Source organism: Entelurus aequoreus, linkage group LG12 (assembly GCF_033978785.1).
Source record: "Entelurus aequoreus isolate RoL-2023_Sb linkage group LG12, RoL_Eaeq_v1.1, whole genome shotgun sequence".
NCBI classification, from domain to species: Eukaryota; Metazoa; Chordata; class Actinopteri; order Syngnathiformes; family Syngnathidae; genus Entelurus; species Entelurus aequoreus.
The window spans coordinates 54,019,898-54,041,002 of NC_084742.1; the positions used below are offsets into that span (position 1 = coordinate 54,019,898).

A 21,105-nucleotide genomic window follows, 5' to 3' on the forward strand; every position below is an offset into this window, starting at 1 on the left:
GTTGGGTTAGTTACTGAAAACCAGTAACTAGTTACTTTATTTCAAACGTAACTCAGTTACTAACTGAGTTACTTACACCAAAAAGTAATGCGTTACTGTGAAAAGTAACTATTTAGTTACTTATTTTTTTAATTTTTATTTGAAGGCTCCCAATAATGCTCTTTTAGCCTTCATTTCAGTACTGTTATTGCACTGGAGAATAATACAATCTGTTGATCAACTTGGCATGCATTTGCATCGCTGAACTCTGCTAAGCAATGTGGTCTACATACAACACACAAAGACAAAGACATGTTTCAAAGGGCCAAATTTATTTTGGGCCTGAACAAATTGACAAAACTATTTTAAATAGCTGCAACATAACATACATAAGTAACAAACCGCATAATAACAACATGTCCCAACATAGCTGTAAACCTGGCTTCACCCAAGGAAGGCACACATGACATGATTATATGTCATGTCACTATATACAGCACACATACTGCTATACACATACCTAACTAGGCCTTTTTTTCTCTCAAGGAATTGTGAAATAAAATCATGTCTTCGTGAGATCAACACTGTACTGAAGCCCAGAACACTACGCATTTCCCCAGTTTTAGTTTAGAGAAAAGGAAAGATTGGCCTGGCCCACTAGGATCCCTCTTTATGTTTGTGAACTTTATAGTCTATACATTTAAAGTGATGTGATAATCAAACACTCTAGGAGTCTAGAATTAAAGAGTGTATAAGAGAATTGACAGAGTGTGTGTACCTTCAGTGCTGAATTATGAGCAGAGGCAGAGTTTTGAGTGTTTTCTTTAGCTTGCTTTCCATGTTTATGTACTCACTGTCCACTGTGTCCATTTGCCTGAAAGTGGGTGACTCCACTGTAGAAATAGCCTGCATGTCTTCTAGCACATACGCTGCAATGTCTCTATCAATGTTGTCCTGGCTAGCAGTCCCTCTCTTTACTAGCTTCGTCGAAGCATGTTGCTTTTGTAGCTGTTTCAGCAGATTTGAATTGCTGTTTTGGGCAGTAGATAGGATCTTTGATCCAAGACACAACTTACATTGAACTAAAATGTTCTTTTCTTCGTGCTCGACAAAAGAAAAGTAGTGAGAATATCTCCATTTTAAGAAACTCGGCTTCAAGCAATAAAACACACTCAGATCTTCTCAGTTTCTAGCCGATACTATATAAAAAATAACGTAAAATAACGCATCATGTAGTAACGGTAACTGAGTTACTGAATATAAAAAATAACGCGTTAGACTACTAGTTACCGCTGAAAATATCGGCGTTACAGTAGTTAGTCCCAACACTGTTGATAATGAACAATACCAATCATTTACCTTATTATCAACAATACAGTTGTTCAAATGCAACAATACATATATGTGATGATGACTAGAGATACAAAAGAAAGCAGAAAAATGGAGGGGAAGAAAGAGAAGCAACCTATATTAACCTTGTAGATTGTTATAGTAAAAATAGGTTAAGCTTTGTCAGCTCGTTGACATGCTAATGAAAATGAGCACGGCCAAAAACTGTAGAGATGGAGACATAGTTGAACATCTACTCCCACATGTGAGCAACATTGCAGCGTGCAGCTGTTATTATGTTATTAGTTATTATGTTAGTTATTATTTTCATCACCAGCTGTAAGTCGACCGTGCGTCATGCCGGCTAACGACAGCGCCGCATGGAAGCCCGTCCTCGTAATGATTTTAAAACTACGCTGATGTTGTTTATGACAGCAATGGCGCACCATCAGCGAGCGCAGAGCGGATGCACCGCATTTGCGAGAGGATCTGTTTCTCTGGGCGATTGAGGCTAATTGTGTTTTTTTTCCCCGCAGTGTTGCTGTGAGGTTAATTGAATGTGAGAAGTAGCACAGATGCTGCGTCGCACATGTGACACATTAGATCTTCCACTGCAGGATTACATGAGCCTGCTTTGTCTTCTGCCTTCACTGCGTTCCTATCTTGCTGCTGTTTGAATGATTGATGATGTCATGATATAATCGCCTGCAAAAAATACACTAAGACCTAATACAGTGCAATCTCCCTTTACCAACTTCATTGGTTCTCTCGAACATAACTTGAAATGTTTGTATATTGAAGCACATTTCTCAATAAGAAACAATGTCAATATGAACTACAAAATTCCCACGGAAGTTTCGATGGGCCTGCTGTCTGTGCCCCGGACCTCTGGCCGGGGGTCGCCGGAAGCCGCCGTACTTATTAGATGGTGCCGAGTGTCTGAATCCGTGAGTTTTAGGTGTAACTGTGCAGAACGAGCCACAGAGCTAGCCTAAAACAGCTAAACAAAATGCTAACACTTAGCATGTGTGCTAACGATAGCATGAACACAGTCAGCATGTTTCATATACAAACCCCGTTTCCATATGAGTTGGGAAATTGTGTTAGATGTAAATATAAACGGAATACAATGATTTGCAAATCCTTTTCTCAAATGCAGAGGACAAATTTCACCACACCTAGTGTGTGTGTGACAATCATTGGTACTTTAACTTTAACTTAACTTAACCCATATTCAGTTGAATGCACTACAAAGACAAGATATTTGATGTTCAAACTCATAAACTTTTTTTTTTTTTGGCAAATAATAATTAACTTAGAATTTCATGGCTGCAACACGTGCCAAAGTAGTTGGGAAAGGGCATGTTCACCACTGTGTTACATGGCCTTTCCTTTTAACAACACTCAGTAAACCTTTGGGAACTGAGGAGACACATTTTTGAAGCTTCTCAGGTGGAATTCTTTCCCATTCTTGCTTGATGTACAGCTTAAGTTGTTCAACAGTCCGGGGGTCTCCGTTGTGCTATTTTAGGCTTCATAATGCGCCACACATTTTCAATGGGAGACAGGTCTGGACTACAGGCAGGCCAGTCTAGTACCCGCACTCTTTTACTATGAAGCCACGTTGATGTAACACGTGGCTTGGCATTGTCTTGCTGAAATAAGCAGGGACGTCCATGGTAACGTTGCTTGGATGGCAACATATGTTGCTCCAAAACCTGTATGTACCTTTCAGCATGAATGGCGCCTTCACAGATGTGTAAGTTACCCATGTCTTGGGCATTAATACACCCCCATACCATCACACATGCTGACTTTTACACTTTGCGCCTATAACAATCCGGATGGTTCTTTTCCTCTTTGGTCCGGAGGACACGACGTCCACAGTTTCCAAAAAAAATTTGAAATGTGGACTTGTCAGACCACAGAACACTTTTCCACTTTGTATCAGTCCATCTTAGATGAGCTCAGGCCCAGCGAAGCCGACGGCGTTTCTGGGTGTTGTTGATAAATGAAATTTCGCCTTGCATAGGAGAGTTTTAACTTGCACTTACAGATGTAGCGACCAACTGTAGTTACTGACAGTGGGTTTCTGAAGTGTTCCTGAGCCCATGTGGTGATATCCTTTACACACTGATGTCGCTTGATGTTGCAGTACAGCCTGAGGGATCGAAGGTCACGGGCTTAGCTGCTTACGTGCAGTGATTTCTCCAGATTCTCTGAACCCTTTGATGATATTACGGAGCGTAGATGGTAAAATCCCTAAATTCCTTGCAATAGCTGGTTGAGAAAGGTTTTTCTTAAACTGTTCAACAATTTGCTCACGCATTTGTTGACAAAGTGGTGACCCTCGCCCCATCCTTGTTTGTGAATGACTGAGCATTTCATAGAATCTAGTTTTATACCCAATCATGGCACCCACCTGTTCCCAATTTGCCTGTCCACCTGTGGGATGTTCCAAATAAGTGTTTGATGAGCATTCCTCAACTTTATCAGTATTTATTGCCACCTTTCCCAACTTCTTTGTCACGTGTTGCTGGCATCAAATTCTAAAGTTAATGATTATTTGCAAAAAAAAAAAGTTTATCAGTTTGAACATAAAATATGTTGTCTTTGTAGCATATTCAACTGAATATGGGTTGAAAATGATTTGCAAATCATTGTATTCCGTTTATATTTATATCTAACACAATTTCCCAACTCATATGGAAACGGGGTTTGTACCAAGTTATACGACTCAAAGGTGTATGGCTGCGGAAATAGAACAAAATTGTTAAATTACATGAAAAAGTTAGCATCCTATCGTTTGCTTGCTAACAGTTAACAAGTGTCACATACCAAGTTATATGACTCTGGGTTAAACGGTTGCAAAACTAGCTCAAAAAGTTTGCATGCTAATGCTAGCATGCTAACAGTAGCATGGTAACAGTTAACAAGTGTCACATATGAAGTTATATGACTCTCGGGTAAACGGTAGCAAAATTAGCTCAAAAAGTTAGTACGCTAATGTTAGCATGCTAGCAAGCTAACGTGAGCGTGATAATATTTAGCTTGTGTCACATACCAAGTTATATGACTCTAAGGTGTATGGTTATGGAATTAGAGAAAAAAGAGTACATTTAACAAATAAAAGTTAGCACTTTAATGTTAGCATGCTAACGTTTGCGTGCTAACAGTTTACAAGTGTCACGTACCAAGTTACTTGACTCTGGGGTGAACGGTTGCAAAACCAGCTCAAAAATTTAGCGTGCTAATTTTAGCATGCGAGCAAGCTAACAGTAGCATGCTATCAGTTAGCATGTGTCACATACCAAGTTATATTACTGTAAGGTGTATGGCTGTCTAAGTAGACAAAAAAGGTAAAGTTAGCTAAAAAGGTAGCATGTTTGTATTAGTATGCTAGCATGCTAACATTAGCATGGTAACAGTTAACAAGTGTCACATATGACGTTATATGACTCTAGAGTAAACGGTAGCAAAATTATCTCAAAAAGTTAGTATGCTAATGTTAGCATGCTAGCAAGGTAACGTGAGCATGATAATATTTAGCTTGTGTCACATACCAAGTTATATGACTCTAAGGTGTATGGCTGCAGAATTAGAGAAAAAAGAGTAAATTTTGCAAATAAAAGTTAGCACTTTAATGTTAGCATGCTTACGTTTGCAAGCTAAGAGTTTACAAGTGTCACGTACCAAGTTACTTGACTCTGGGGTGAACGGTTGCAAAACTAGCTCAAAAAGTTAGCGTGCTAATTTTAGCATGCTAGCAAGCTAACAGGAGCATGCTATCAGTTAGCATGTGTCACATACCAAGTTATATTACTGTAAGGTGTATGGCTTTCTAAGTAGAGAAAAAAAAAGTTAAGTTAGCTAAAATGGTAGGATGTTTATATTAGTATGTTAGCATGCTAACATTAGCATGGTAACAGTTAACAAGTGTTTAGTGTACGTTTGCGTGTGAAAGTCAGTTAGCGTTGTGCCTTACACAGCAGGAAGTTCAGCCCAAAAGAAGGAAGTAAAGAAATAGGACTAACTCTTGCAAAGAAGTTGCAACACATTTAAAAGCATAGACATCTTATTAGTAGACTCAGCATTGACTGCTACTGCCTACTGGCGCTGACGAGACGCGGGGCCGCCATCTTGGAGTGGTGATCCGCTCCACTCAGTGCAATTCATTTGGCAGGAGCAATGAACTGTCAGCGCATTTAATTCATCTTACCTCACTGAATACTACTGATTTTCACATGTTTTTTTCTCATACGTGTAGCTATGATAAATGACACATGTTTTGGCTTGTTTTATTATTCATAGTGTGCTTAACAGTAATAGAATATTCTTACATGCTATAAGTGACCAGACGTCTGAGATCAAAACTGGGAATATAATCCCAGAGAAGAGGGGAAAAAAACGTCAACTATTTTTAAGTTGAAGAAACAATATGATTAGGTTATATATACATGCTAGGGTTGGGCGATATGGCCTTTTATTAATATCTCGATATTTTTAGGCCACGTCACGATACATGATATATATATCTGGATATTTTGCCTTAGCCTTGAATGAACACTTGATGCATATAATCACAGCAGTATGATGATTCTATGTGTCTACATTAAAACATTCTTCTTATATACCGTAATTTCCGGACTATAAGCCGCACCTGACTATAAGCCGCACCAGCTAAATTTAGGGGAAAATACAGATTGCTCCATGTATAAGCCGCACCCGACTATAAGCCGCAGGGTTTTGATGTGTAATTAGCGTAGTATATAGGGGTTCCTGCTACCACGGAGGGGGTTGTCGGGACAGAGATGACTGTTTGGGAACGCAAAGCGTCCCATTTATTAACTATAAATCTTTCAATCATTCAATCAAACTTTCACATCTTTGACATGGCGAACAGCATTCGTGCAGAGTACAAATAATACAACGGTGCAAAGTAATACAAAGTGCTCGCCTGTACGTTATCAAAATAATCAGCCTACCGGTATATGAAAAGTCAGTCTTTAATCATTGTGTCATCGTCTTCCTCCTGCGTACTAAAACCACAGAAATCCTCTTCGTCGGTGTCGGAGAAGAACAGGCCGTATATAAGCCGCACCCTTGTATAAGCCGCAGGGACCAGAACGAGGGGAAAAAGTAGCGGCTTATAGTCCGGAAATTACGGTATATATATGCTCATTTTAAACTTTCATGCAGAGAGGGAAATCACAACTAAGTTAGATGACCAAAACTGTATTTATTAAACAGTTATTAAGCAGTGGCACAAACATTCATGTCATTTCAAAACAGAAAGTGCAAGATTGTCAGAGACATTTTAAAACAAGCTATGACTGCACTTTTGTGCATGATGTCACTAAGATGACATATCAAAACAACAGTAAATTAAAGTGTACTTTTTGTACAGAACGCTACTACAATAGTTTAAAACAAATAAAGGGCACTTTTGTGCATGATGTCACTAAGATGACATAACAAAACAACATTAAATTAAAGTGCACTTTTTGTACAGAACGCCACTACAATAGTTAAAAACAAATAAAGTGCACTTTTGTACATGATGTCACACAAGATATTTCAATAAGTGTCAAATAAAAATAAGCTGCATAATAGGAAATTAAATAGTGTATGTCCTTCGATATGTGGTAGGTTCCTGCGGACGTTATCTCCTTCTGTTGTTGACTATTTTTTTCATACGGTGTTGATGTGGAAATGGATGGATGCCTCGGCATTTTGTTGGTGTGGCACCGGCCGGAGATGTTGACATGCGGAGTTTCAAGCACTCTTCATTCTCTAGCGGGTGACTTTTCAAATGATGCTACATTTTCCAGAGGGAACTCTCCTGAAGGAATCAAAAAAGTACTATCTATCTATCTATCTATCTATCTATCTATCTATCTATCTATCTATCTATCTATCTATCTATCTATCTATCTATATATTAGCAGTAATGCTACTTTTTGTAGCAAAGCTTTTGCCGCATACTTGACATATTACGGTTGTCTGTTTAACATCTTCCCGCTTGAAGCCAAACCACCACCAGACGATGGACCCCCTGCTGTTTTTCTTGGGAATTAATTCCTCTTCCTTCATTTGTTACCAGATTCACACCTTCTTTCTCTCGTATTACCACGCGCACCACAGCTAACGTTACCCATGCCGCCCTCTCTGCTCCGCGAGAGCCTGAGTGTTGAGCCTGCAGCTAAAAGCAACTGCGTGAGAATGTTTACTCGAATATCACCATATAGTCATTTTCTATATTGCACAGAGACAAACCCGCGATATATCGAGTATATTCCATATATCGCCCAGCCCTACTTGTAGCTATGATAAAGGACACATGTTTTGGCGTGTTTTATTATTCATAATTTGCTTAACAGTAATAGAATATTCTTATATGCTATAAGTGACCAGACGTCCGAGATCAAAACTGGGAATATAATCCCAGAGAAGGGGGGAAAAACGGTCAGCTATTTTTAAATTGAAAAAACAATATGATTAGGTTATATATACATGCGTATATCCTACATAAACAATGTATGAATACATTAGATATCTATATATCTTATAGACTGTATCTCTGTTGCTGCAGCAGCAGAGAGTTTATTCTGTCTTGGCACTTTGTATTGATATTTTGTATTACATTCTTCCCTTAAAGGCCTACTGAAACCCACTACTACCGACCACGCAGTCTGATAGTTTATATATCAATGATGAAATCTTAACATTATAACACATGCCAATACGGCCGGGTTAACTTATAAAGTGACATTTTAAATTTGCCGCTAAACTTCCGGTTCGAAACGCCTCTGAGGATGACGTATGCGCGTGACGTAGACCGGCGAACACGGGTATGCCTTCCACATTGAAGCCAATACGAAAAAGCTCTGTTTTCATTTCATAATTCCACAGTATTCTGGACATCTGTGTTCGTGAATCTGTTGCAATCATGTTCATTGCATTATGGAGAAGGAAGCTGAGCAAGCAAAGAAGAAAGTTGTCGGTGCGAAATGGACGTATTTTTCGAACGTAGTCAGCAACAACAGTACACAGCCGGCGCTTCTTTGTTTACATTCCCGAAAGATGCAGTCAAGATGGAAGAACTCGGATAACAGAGACTCTAACCAGGAGGACTTTTGACTTCGATACACAGACGCCTGTAGAGAACTGGGACAACACAGACTCTTACCAGGATTACTTTGATTTGGATGACAAAGACGCAGACGTGCTACTGTGAGTATGCAGCTTTGGCTTCTAAACATTTGATCGCTTGACCGTATGTGCGCAACTTTTTTTTGCGTATGTACGTAACTTTTTAAAAATATATAAGCTTTATGAACCTTGGGTTAGGTGAACGGTCTTTTGGGCTGAGTGATTGTGTGTGTTGATCAGGTGTTTGAATTGTATTGGCGTGTTCTATGGAGCTAGGAGCTAGCAGAGGAGCTAGGAGCTAGCGTAACAAACACGCAGGTGTTTTTATGCAGGATTAATTTGTGGCATATTAAATATAAGCCTGGTTGTGTTGTGGCTAATAGAGTATATATATGTCTTGTGTTTATTTACTGTTGTAGTCATTCCCAGCTGAATATCAGGTACCGTGAGTATGCAGCCTTGGCTGCTAAACATTAGATAGCTTGACCGTATGTGCGCGTCACGTACGTAACTTTTTAAAAATATATAAGCTTTATGAACCTTGGGTTAGGTGAACGGTCTTTTGGGCTGAGTGATTGTGTGTGTTGATCAGGTGTTTGAATTGTATTGGCGTGTTCTATGGAGCTAGGAGCTAGCAGAGGAGCTAGGAGCTAGCGTAACAAACACACAGGTGTTTTTATGCAGGATTAATTTGTGGCATATTAAATATAAGCCTGGTTGTGTTGTGGCTAATAGAGTATATATATGTCTTGTGTTTATTTACTGTTGTAGTCATTCCCAGCTGAATATCAGGTCACCCCCGGCTCTCACAGCATCTTCCCTATCTGAATAGCTTCAACTCCCCACTAGTCCTTCACTTGCACTTTACTCATCCACAAATCTTTCATCCTCGCTCAAATTAATGGGGAAATTGTCGCTTTCTCGGTCCGAATCTCTCTCACTTCATGCGGCCATCATTGTAAACAATAGGGAACTTTGCGTATATGTTCAATTGACTACGTCACGCTACTTCCGGTAGGGGCAAGCCTTTTTTTATCAGATACCAAAAGTTGCAATCTTTATCGTCGTTGTTCTATACTAAATCCTTTCAGCAAAAATATGGCAATATCGCGAAATGATCAAGTATGACACATAGAATAGATCTGCTATCCCCGTTTAAATAAAAAAAATTCATTTCAGTAGGCCTTTAAATGATCATGTTTACAGTGATTGTTTTATATGTGTTTTTTATGTATGTCGCTTTGTATAAAAGCGCCTGCCAAATACTTAAACATAAACATATATAAACACCTGAAAGTCTTTATATCAGCTAAAACCACCAATCTGTTTCACTGGATTCAGAATAAAACCAAATTCTGTTTTACCCAACAATGTTAGTATTTGAATATTGTTACTTGAAGACTTATTCCTGGTTACAATTATACTGTTAAGAAAGTATTGTCTTATACTTTGCCTAAAATGAGAATGCATCATAATCAGTGGCGGCTGGTGAATTTTGTATTAGGTGGGGCTGAAAGTTTGTAAACCAAACCCCAGTAGGGGGGTCATCCTCCCCCAGAAGATTTTTTTGTGATTTTCACATACAAATATTGAAGATCTTTGCTCCTTCTCAACTCTGTGGTAATATTATTTTCACAAAATACAACCAATAGTATGTTAATGTTGAATCTTACTTGTGAAAAGTAATCCCCCGATTCCTATTTTCAACAGTCCGCTCATTTGAGCAGGAAAACGCCATCTTTGTTTTCTACCTGTCAACTGTCAGTTTAGGCTGCTCGCCGGCTCCTCATCACCACTTCAAGATGGCGGCCGAATTTCTCGCGTCACAGCAGCCAATGCTGCGTCTACCTATAAGATATATATGTTTAAAAAGAGCCGCTCACCAGTAACCCTGCCCTGAATAGGGACTTGCAGGCACTCAGATTGCTGTGTGACTATTAGTCCCGACTGGGAGCATCAACACACCCCCTAATTTAATCTGAAAAAGGCATTTTTATAGCTAAATATTTTCAGTCAGACTTTTTGTTTATGTGTCTGCAAAGATTCTACTCCTCGGATACAACTTGTGCCGTATTCTCCGGACTTATTGGCTATGGTGTTGGCACAGACTACAATGGCGGACGCACACAAATTTTCAGGACTTATGCAGATCCCAAATACAGATCAGCAGGTACCAGAAGGTTAAGAAAAGTTGCTTTTGCATAATATTATGAAACAAAACGCCAGATAATGTCTTACCTTATACACACACCATAATAATACTCCTATGTTGAAGCACAGTACAATCCATTAAGCGGTGCGGCTTCATGGCTTACCAAAGTCCTACTAAAACATTTTGATCGTTTTTTGAGCGCCGTGTGTAATGTTCTATGTTTTCAATGGAACATATAACATTTCGGTGTTGTTTACTTGAGTCATATTGCAGTCTACACGTATCTCTTATGTGTGACTGCCATCTACTGGCCACTTTTATCATTACGCCATGTGCCAAATAAAATCGCTTTGAGGTCGGTAAGCACAACCAAAATTAAAGCGCACTGTCGAGTTTAGAGAAAATGAAAAGATTTTAAGTGCGCCTTATAGTCCAAAAAATACGGTACTAAAAAACTGTACAGAAGGACTCTTTTAGAGTCTTTTTTAGAAAACATTATGTTCCTGGAATAAACATTAAACTTGTTTTAAATGTTGGTCCACATTATTTTACAGTACCTTAATTCCAAACTGCACTTTAATGTATTTTTATTCAATATAAGATACAGTATTTGGGTTTTAAAAACTCCACAATGTGGGTCACTGCTTGTTGTTTGCCGAAGCACTGATGTATGTATGTGTGTATGTGTGTATGTATGAATGTGTGTGTGTATGTGTGTATGTGTGTATGTATGTATGTATGTATGTATGTAAGAATGTGTGTATGTGTGTATGTGTGTATGCAGTGTTTCCCATAAACTGCCAAGATACCTGTGGCGGTGGGGGCGTGGCTATGGGCGTGGTCACCATGACATCATCGAGTAATTTGCATAATTTACTACAATGATTTGATTTTCTCTAAAAAGGCTAAAAAAATGTATACTTACTAATTAATAATAACAGTTTTGTTTTAAACGTCCATCCATCCATTTTACAATATAATTACAACACTTTATGTACATATTTATATACAGATTTGAACAATAAGTTATTCACTAAAATATATTTATTAATTGTGGTTCTTACAAAAAATATATCTTATAAAATATAAAAGCTAAAATGTCTCAAAGCTCTGCCCCTTTAATTAGTGCATACTAAATAATTTAATTTTAGCCTACTACTACAACCATATTATTTACCAGCAACATAAAGTGAAACAGAGGCAGAGGTGTCCTGCCACAGTCAGTAACAAATAAACAGAAAACAGTAGTGGTGGTAGATAGACATAGAGCTTCATCAAACATCTGATCCACTGAACAAAGAGCTCCAAAAATCTTGAACTTTAGACTGCAATCAGTTTTACTCCCTACACTTAACCATGTGTTTCCTACTGCCTGCAGACTTTGCACCCTTTGTTATATACACATGTTGTGTTTCTAATATAAATACATTTAATAAAGTCAAATACAAATAAAGCAACAAGAGAAGTATCCTACACTTCTCTTTTGTAAAGTAAATCTGAACAGCCGATATGGGCATCTACATCAACTATATGATTTGCCTGAGAAGCTGGAGAGGACAAAAAAAAAAAAAAAAAAATAAAAAAAAATAAAAAAAATTTAAATTATTTGTGGTGGACGTAATTCTTTCGTGGCGGGCCGCCACAAATAAATGAATGTGTGGGAAACCCTGGTATGTATGGGTGTGTGTGTATATGTAGGTGTGTATGTATGTGTGTATGTATGTATGTAGGTATGTATTTGTGTATGTATGTATGTATGTATGTATGTGTGTATGTATGTATGTATGTATGTATGTATGTATGTATGTATGTATGTATGTATGTATGTATAGTAATCAAAGAATACAAATAGTAATTTACCATTTGAAAGTGTTGTTTATAAAATGGTCACTTGAAATAAAAATCTTGTAGTATTCACAAGACCAATTATACTTTGTTTTAGGGTTGTCCCGATACCAATATTTTGGTACCGGTATCATCATAGCCAATGCGATGATGTCATGCTGACCACGCCCCTTACCATGCCCCCACCGCCACAGGTATCTTGGCAATCCAGGGGAAACCCTGATATTGCTACGATAATAAACTTAATAACCACATTAACAACGGCAGAAAACGGACAAGGAAGGAGCAGAGGGAGGTAAAAAAGGGCGCTGCTGGTTTATGCTTTGGAAGAATTAGAATTAGAGAAGAGAACATTTATTTTTGTAGCTGTTAAATAAGGCTGCTCCGACAACTTTTTCCAGAAAATGTATCTCATCACAATTAAAACTTGATGTGGTTACTTCCTGTACTGTGCTGTGGTCATGCTTGTGAGTGCCATGCCTTGCAAATGGTCTTTTTTAAAACTTCACAGTTATTTGCTCCTTCTTTCCACATTGGTCTGTTGAGTTTTTGGCACTCTTATTGAGTAAAATGGACAAAACTTGAAGTGTTGATACATGACTCTTATTGCGCAACAGGTCAAGTGAATGGCCCCGCCTCCGCAACAATGTTTTGCCCTGCTTTCTTACCTGCAGGTGCCTAAATGAAGCGTTCGTACACAGAGACATGGGTCGCACACAGAAACTACAGTGGAACGTTTCGTAAACTGATAGAGGGGTTCGTAAATCGAGGTTCCACTGTACAGGGTTTTCGCGGGGCATTAAAAGTCATTAAATGGGTTTTGTGAGAATGAAGGCTTAAAATGGCATTGAATTCGATCTCCAGAGACATTGAAGAAGTTCATACAATTGCAGGCCTGGGCTGATAGTCAATAAATAAATGACAGGAAATGAAAATGAACTGGAAATGGATAAATAACTACGTCTGTGTGTGGTTTTTCTTCGTGTTTGGCTTTCAAGCTAGATACAGAGGTCCTATAAGGCCCGAAAGGACTGTGGAGTCCCAGACTTTGCCATTCTTTAGTGACCGTTTAAGCATTGGTGGTATAGTGGATAGCATAGCTACCTTCCAAGCAGTTGACCTGGGTTCGATTCCCAGCCAATGCATGGCTTGACTTATTACCATAAATTGATTAACGTGGACCCCGACTTAAACAAGTTGAAAAACTTATTCGGGTGTTGCCATTTAGTGGTCAATTGTACGGAATATGTACTGTACTGTGCAATCTACTAATAACAGTTTCAATCAATCAATCAAACCGTAGGCATGTAGTCCTGAACTGTGACATCACGTCATGTTCATGAGGAAGCTGAGCTTGTTTTATACACGGCTCTTGTATTTTACTCTGCACTTCAACCAACATGAGCTAACTTGGCTAACATTAGCAACTCTTGTGACGCGCCGACAGTGGCCTAGGATGGACAACTAAGACAATTCAGTTTTTCCTTGCCCTGATGTGGGATCTGAACCGAGGATGTCGTTGTGGCTTGTGCAGCCCTTTGAGACACTTGTGAATAAGGGCTATATAAATAAACATTGATTGATTGATTGAATTCTCACAACAGACCACAACTCTTTTATTCTCTGACATTCCCACAATAATACAGTTTATCCAGAAAGTATTCACAGAATTTCACTTTTTCCACATTTTGTTCCGTTACAGGCTTGTTCCAAAATGGAATAATTCCCTCGACATAGATTTTTTTTGTCCATGTTAGGCCCTTGTAGGTGCCAACCAAGACTTTGACTAGTTCTAAGTCCATGTTGCAGTGGTGAATGTACGCTTGCTGGACACTTTTTTAAATGTTCATCTTTACAAAGATAATTCTGCTGTGTTAGAAAGCTACCAGGATTGTTAATGGGGAAATGTCACGTCTAATTATAATCAGAAACCGTCTGCAGAACACAGTCTGTTCTAAAACCATTGGACTTCCTGTAAGGAATCTGTCTAGCATCTAGGAGCGGCAGACCCTGCAGTTAGCAGGTGGGATCATGCGGGACCCCTCGGGACGTTGGCTTGGTGGCCCCTACTGCAGGAAACAGAAAAGAAGATCAACCTTTGTCCCCAGGGCTGTTCAACGCCTGATCCCCCAGATCAAGAACTCCCTTAGTGCTCTGGGTGCATCTGTTAAAAGCATCCTCAGAAACCTTGGGCTTGTTTTCAATCAATAAAACTGTTTTTTTATCACCTTAGAAATATCTCTAAAGTGAAAAATTTACTGTCAAAATTGGATTTGGAAATGATCATTCACCCGTTCATTTCATCTCGTATTGACTATTGCAATTCTCTCTGCACTCTTTTCAACAAGTCAACGGTAAAGTGACTGAGGACAAAACATTTGAGTTAGTACGGATTTTTGAACACTGATACAGTTTGCAGTTAAATAAAGGAGGAGTGAACATCCCAGTAAACAAACTAAATACTTTATAAGACTTTTTTATGTGGTGCTGAATTTCCCCCAGGGATCAATAAAGTACTTTCTATTCCCTTCTAAACAAGTTGTAAGAACTTTCACGACACATCACCTGCTGCATGTTTCCTCACATCATTAACTCTCAGTCACAGCAGCTGATGAACGCTGTATTGAGAAAATAAAAGCAACATCAAATAGTTTTCTCCTTCGCTGTATACTTTTACTGTAGGGACAAGTGCGTCTGTCTCCGATATTTTCCACACCTGTCTCCATCTAAACACAGCAGTGCTCTCGTAAACACACGCCAAAAAGCGAGGGAAAAATGACGTTAAACCAAGCGCTTGGCTCCGTTTACGCCGAAGACAAATCTCCAGAGCAAAGTCTGTGTAGCTCGTCCGCCATGATTATCAAGCCGAACGACGCTAGTGCGCATGCGCCTGACTTCCTGTTGCCTAAAATGCATTAATAAATGACAGTTTTTTGGTAAATAAAAAATTAGACGGTATTACTAACCGTCGGGAATTTTATCGCAAATTATCATTACACCATTTACTGTTGCATCCCTCGTCCATTAACAAGTACAAAGGTCAAGGGCGGTCACGGCATGGTTTTGCCCCAAATGTTGGTCCATTTTTTAGGGCATTATGGCAAGACACAAGTGCGGTCGCGGCTTGTGACTTGCCGAGAAGTACAAAATGCAACTGCCAGACTTTAGACCGGTGCACCTAGAACAGTCCATATCATCCCCGTTTTATCCAGTCTTCATTGGCTTCCAGTCAAATTCCGCATTGAGTTTAAGATTTTTAGTCCTGATTTCCCGTGCGTTGCATGGTGGGGCCCCTCAGTACATCACTGACTTGTTATGCCCCTACTCTTCAGGCCGCAGCATCCCGTCTTCAGGCCCGGGTCTTCTAAAGATCCCAAAAACTCATTTTAAAACCTGTGGAGACCTGGAATTCCAGGCTATAGCTCCCAGACTCTGGAACAACTTGCACCAGTCCCTCCGTGATCTTGACTGTGTTGACACTTAAACTGGACAATATCTTTAGTGTTTGTTAATATAAGGACAACAGAGGCTTCACTACACATTTCGTGGACAGTCCCCAGACCATGGCACAATAAGACATATGGGATAAAATCATTGCATGCATGTGAACGTGTGCAGCTTGAACAGATAAACAAGGTCTAATAAGCCGGAAACAGTTTATATTTCTTTTTATGGTCTTACTCATTTTTATAATATGGCCATCAAATGTTAGCTTAGGGTGTTGTGGTTTTTTTGGTCAAGGATTTTGTTTGCATTAAAATCCAAACTGTTCCAGTCACACCAGGAGATAACAGCAGTTAGGGCGCTCTCATGCTTTGATTGTGAACCATAGAGAATTTAATCACATAGTTGTCAACCTACCTACTCCTGCTCTGAAGCATATCAACATAGTGGCGTGAATAACAATACAGCCAAGTTAACACAACAGAAAAACAGCACAAAATCATTCAAAGTACACAGAAATTGTGTTTCAAACCATAAAAAAAGGAAATAATTTAAAATTAAAAAAAGCATTTAAAGAAATTTACTATTAATAACTACTATTAGGCAAGGCCATTTTATTTAAAGACCACAATTCGTTCCCAAGGTGCTTTACAGGAAATTAAAAGAAGGAGAAAGGAAATATATTTTTAAATTAAAATCAGAACATACAATCGTAATTAATTCAAATCAATCAGAGATGCTGTAGATAAAATACAAAACCCAAAACCAGTGAAGTTGTCACATTGTGCAATTCGTAAATAAAAACAGAATTCAATGATTTGCAAATCCTTTTCAACTTATATTCAATTGAATAGACTGCAAAGACAAGATATTTCATGTTCCAACTGAGAAACTTAATTTTTTTTGTGCAAATAATCATTAACTTAGAATTTAATGGCGGCAACACATTGCAAAAAAGTTGTCATAGGGACGTTTTTACCACTGTGTTACATGGCCTTTCCTTTTAACAACACTCACTAAACGTTTGGGAACTGAGGAGACACATTTTTGATGTGGAATTCTTTCCCATTCTTGCTTGATGTACAGCTTAAGTTGTTCAACAGTCTGCTGTCTCCGTTGTGGTATTTTAGGCTTCATACTACAGTACTAGACTGGACTACAGGCAGGCCAGTCTAGTACCCGCACTCTTTTACTATGAAGCCACGCTGTTATAACATGTGAATTGGCATTGTCTTGCTGAAATAAGCAGGGGCGCCCATGGTAACGTTGCTTGGATGGCAACATATGTTGCTCCAAAACCTGTATGTACCTTTCAGCATTAATGGTGCCTTCACAGATGTGTAAGTTACCCATGTCTTGGGCACTAATACACCCCCATACCATCACAGGTGATGGCTTTTCAACTTTGCGCCTATAACAATTGGGATGGTTCTTTTCCTCTTTGTTCCAGAGGACACAACGTCCAGAGTTTCCAAGAATAATTTGAAATGTGGACTCGTCAGACCACAGGACATTTTTCCATTTGCATCAGTCCATCTTAGATAAGCTCAAGCCCAGCGAATCCGGCTGCGTTTCTGGGTGTTGTTGATAAATGGTTTTCGCTTTGCATGGTAGAGTTTTAACTTGCACTTACAGATGTAGCAGCCAACTGTAGTTACTGACAGTGGTTTTCTGAAGTGTTCCTGAGCCCATGTGGTGATATCCTTTACACACTGATGTCGCTTTTTGATGCAGTACCGCCTGAGGGATCGAAGTTCCGTAATATCATCGCTTATGTGCAGTGATTTCTCCAGATTCTCTGAACCTTTTGATGATATTACGGAGCGCAGATGGTGAAATCCCTAAATTCCTTGCAATAGCTGGTTGAGAAATGTTGTTCTTAAACTGTTGGACAATTTGCTCACGCATTTGTTGACAAAGTGGTGACCCTCGCCCCATCCTTGTTTGTGAATGACTGAGCATTTCATGGAAACTGCTTGTGTACCCAATCATAGCACCCACCTGTTCCCAATTAGCCTGTTCACCTGTGGGATGTTCCAAATAAGTGTTTGATGAGCATGAGAATCAAAAGTCATTCTCATTTCAGTTGCATGAACATGTTAACGTGAATATACTAAAGATGTAAATAACATTCAACAAAGCATCCAACATTGACACATTGCACTTCCTGTTAATGATATACATTATCTCAATTAACTCAAGTATCAGTATTTTGATTTGAGAATTGATATTACAGCCAAACTATCTGGTATCGCCGGTATCAATATTTCAGTGTTGATCTGCAGATCAGAATTGTTTATGTAACTAACGTTGCTTCGCAACTCCCGCTATGACCAAAAAATCTGAATAAGTGAAATGTTTTATCGAACGCATTCTTTATTGATATCGATTACGTGTCTACCGCGATATATATTGATATGGTTTTATCGGCCCTGCCCTACAGGATCATTTTGATCACAATAACCGTGATATGAAATGTTCATACTGTTACATCCCTAGTTCCTCTGTAAATGAGGAACATGCACTGCAAAACAGGAACCAGTTCAAGTGTTTTTCTGTTGTGCGTTGACTTTTATAAGGTCAGACGACTTTGTGTTTGGAGATAACTGACTCCGAGGTTCTTGTTTCAGGAAATCAAACCCCAGAGTCACTACAACCACGGCTATACGGAAAATGTCCCCCGCAAAAATCACGTGGACGACTACAGCACCTGGGACATCGTTAAAGCCACACAGTAAGTGGAGTAAAGCAGGCCTCCATGTTGTCACTCATCAGGTCATTGTCATCTCAGGCATTCAATCATCTCAACTGGACTGCTTGCTTGGTCTTAGAAGACTTTTTGCCTCTCGTCTGAGTAGACTTCATCAGTTCTTGTTCATAGACTTAGATTGGTCAGATCTAGTTTTAGACTTGGATTGGCCACATCTAGTCTTAGACTTAGATTGGTCAGATCTGGTCTTAGACTTAGATTGGTCACATCTAGTCTTAGACTTGGATTGGCCACATCTAGTCTTAGACTTAGATTGGTCAGATCTGTTCTAAGACTTGGATTGGTCACATCTAGTCTTTGACTTAGATTGGTCACATCTAGTCTTAGACTTAGACTGGTCAGATCTGGTCTTGGACTTAGATTGGTCACATCTAATCTTAGACTTATATTGGTCACATCTAGTCTTTGACTTATATTGGTCACATCTAGTCTTTGACTTAGATTGGTCACATCTAGTCTTAGACTTAGATTGGTCAGATCTAGTCTTAGACTTGGATTGGTCACATCTAGTCTTAGACTTCCATTGGTCAGATCTAGTCTTAGACTTAGATTGGTCAGATCTCGTCTTAGACTTAGATCAGTCACATCTAGTCCTAGACTTAGATCGGTCACATCTAGTCTTAGACTTAGATCGGTCACATCTAGTCTTTGACTTAGATCGGTCCCATCTAGTCTTCAACTTAGATCGGTCACATCTAGTCTTAGACTTAGATTGGTCACATCTAGTCTTGGACTTAAATTGGTCACATCTCGTCTTAGACTTAGATTGGTCACATCTAGTCTTCAACATAGATCGGTCACATCTAGTCTTTGACTAAGATCGGTCACATCTAGTCTTAGACTTAGATTGGTCACATCTAGTCTTAGACTTAGATTGGTCACATCTAGTCTTAGACTTAGATTGGTCAGATCTGGTCTAAGACTTGGATTGGTCACATCTAGTCTTAGACTTAGATTGGTCACATCTAGTCATAGACTTAGATTGGTCACATCTAGTCTTAGACTTAGATTGGTCACATCTAGTCTTTGACTTAGATTGGTCACATCTCGTCTTAGACTTAGATTGGTCACATCTAGTCTTCAACATAGATCGGTCACATCTAGTCTTTGACTTAGATCGGTCACATCTAGTCTTAGACTTAGATTGGTCACATCTAGTCTTAGACTTAGATTGGTCACATCTAGTCTTAGACTTAGATTGGTCACATCTAGTCTTAGACTTAGATTGGTCAGATCTGGTCTAAGACTTGGATTGGTCACATCTAGTCTTAGACTTAGATTGGTCACATCTAGTCATAGACTTAGATTGGTCACATCTAGTCTTAGACTTAGATTGGTCACATCTAGTCTTTGACTTAGATTGGTCACATCTAGTCATAGACTTAGATTGGTCACATCTAGTCTTAGACTTACACTGGTCAGATCTGGTCTTGGACTTAGATTGGTCACATCTAGTCTTAGACTTAGATTGGTCACATTTAGTCTTAGACTTAGACTGGTCAGATCTGGTCTTGGACTTAGATTGGTCACATCTAGTCTTTGACTTAGATTGGTCACATCTAGTCATAGACTTAGATTGGTCACATCTAGTCTTAGACTTAGACTGGTCAGATCTGGTCTTGGACTTAGATTGGTCACATCTAGTCTTAGACTTATATTGGTCACATCTAGTCTTTGACTTAGATTGGTCACATCTAGTCTTAGACTTAGATTGGTCAGATCTAGTCTTAGACCTGGATTGGTCAGATCTAGTCTTAGACTTCCATTGGTCAGATCTAGTCTTAGACTTAGATTGGTCAGATCTCGTCTTAGACTCAGATTGGTCAGATCTAGTCTTCGACTTAGATCAGTCACATCCAGTCCTAGACTTAGATCGGTCACATCTAGTCTTAGACTTAGATCGGTCACATTTAGTCTTTGACTTAGATCGGTCACATCTAGTCTTCAACTTAGATCGGTCACATCTAGTCTTAGACTTAGATTGGTCACATCTAGTCTTAGACTTAGATTGGTCACATCTCGTCTTAGACTTAGATTGGTCACATCTTAGACTTAGATTGGTCACATCTAGTCTTCAACTTAGATCAGTCACATCTAGTCTTAGACTTAGATTGGTCACATCTAGTCTTAGACTTAGATTGGTCACATCTCGTCTTAGACTTAGATTGGTCACATCTTAGACTTAGATTGGTCACATCTAGTCTTAGATTTAGATTGGTCACATCTAGTCTTAGACTAGTCGCATCTAGTCCCATACTTAGATTGGTCACATTTAGTCTTAAACTTAGATTGGTCACATCTGGTTTTAGTCTTAGATTGGTCACATCTGGTCTTAGTCTTAGATTGGTCACATCTAGTCTTAGACTTATATTGGTCACATCTAGTCTTAGACTTAGATTGGTCACATTTAGTCTTAGACTAAGATTGGTCAGAT

General features: G+C 39.1%; 1 protein-coding gene across 1 annotated transcript in view; it reads left to right on the forward strand.

Annotated features, from left to right (window-relative positions):
* The window catches only part of zdhhc17 (zinc finger DHHC-type palmitoyltransferase 17), a 130,010-nt gene that overhangs the window by 21,772 nt on the left and 87,133 nt on the right, over positions 1-21,105 (forward strand). Inside the window, exon 2 of the mRNA XM_062066273.1 lies at positions 18,532-18,635. Coding sequence (XP_061922257.1) covers positions 18,532-18,635 — 104 coding nt within the window. The remainder of the gene's footprint in view (positions 1-18,531; positions 18,636-21,105) is intronic.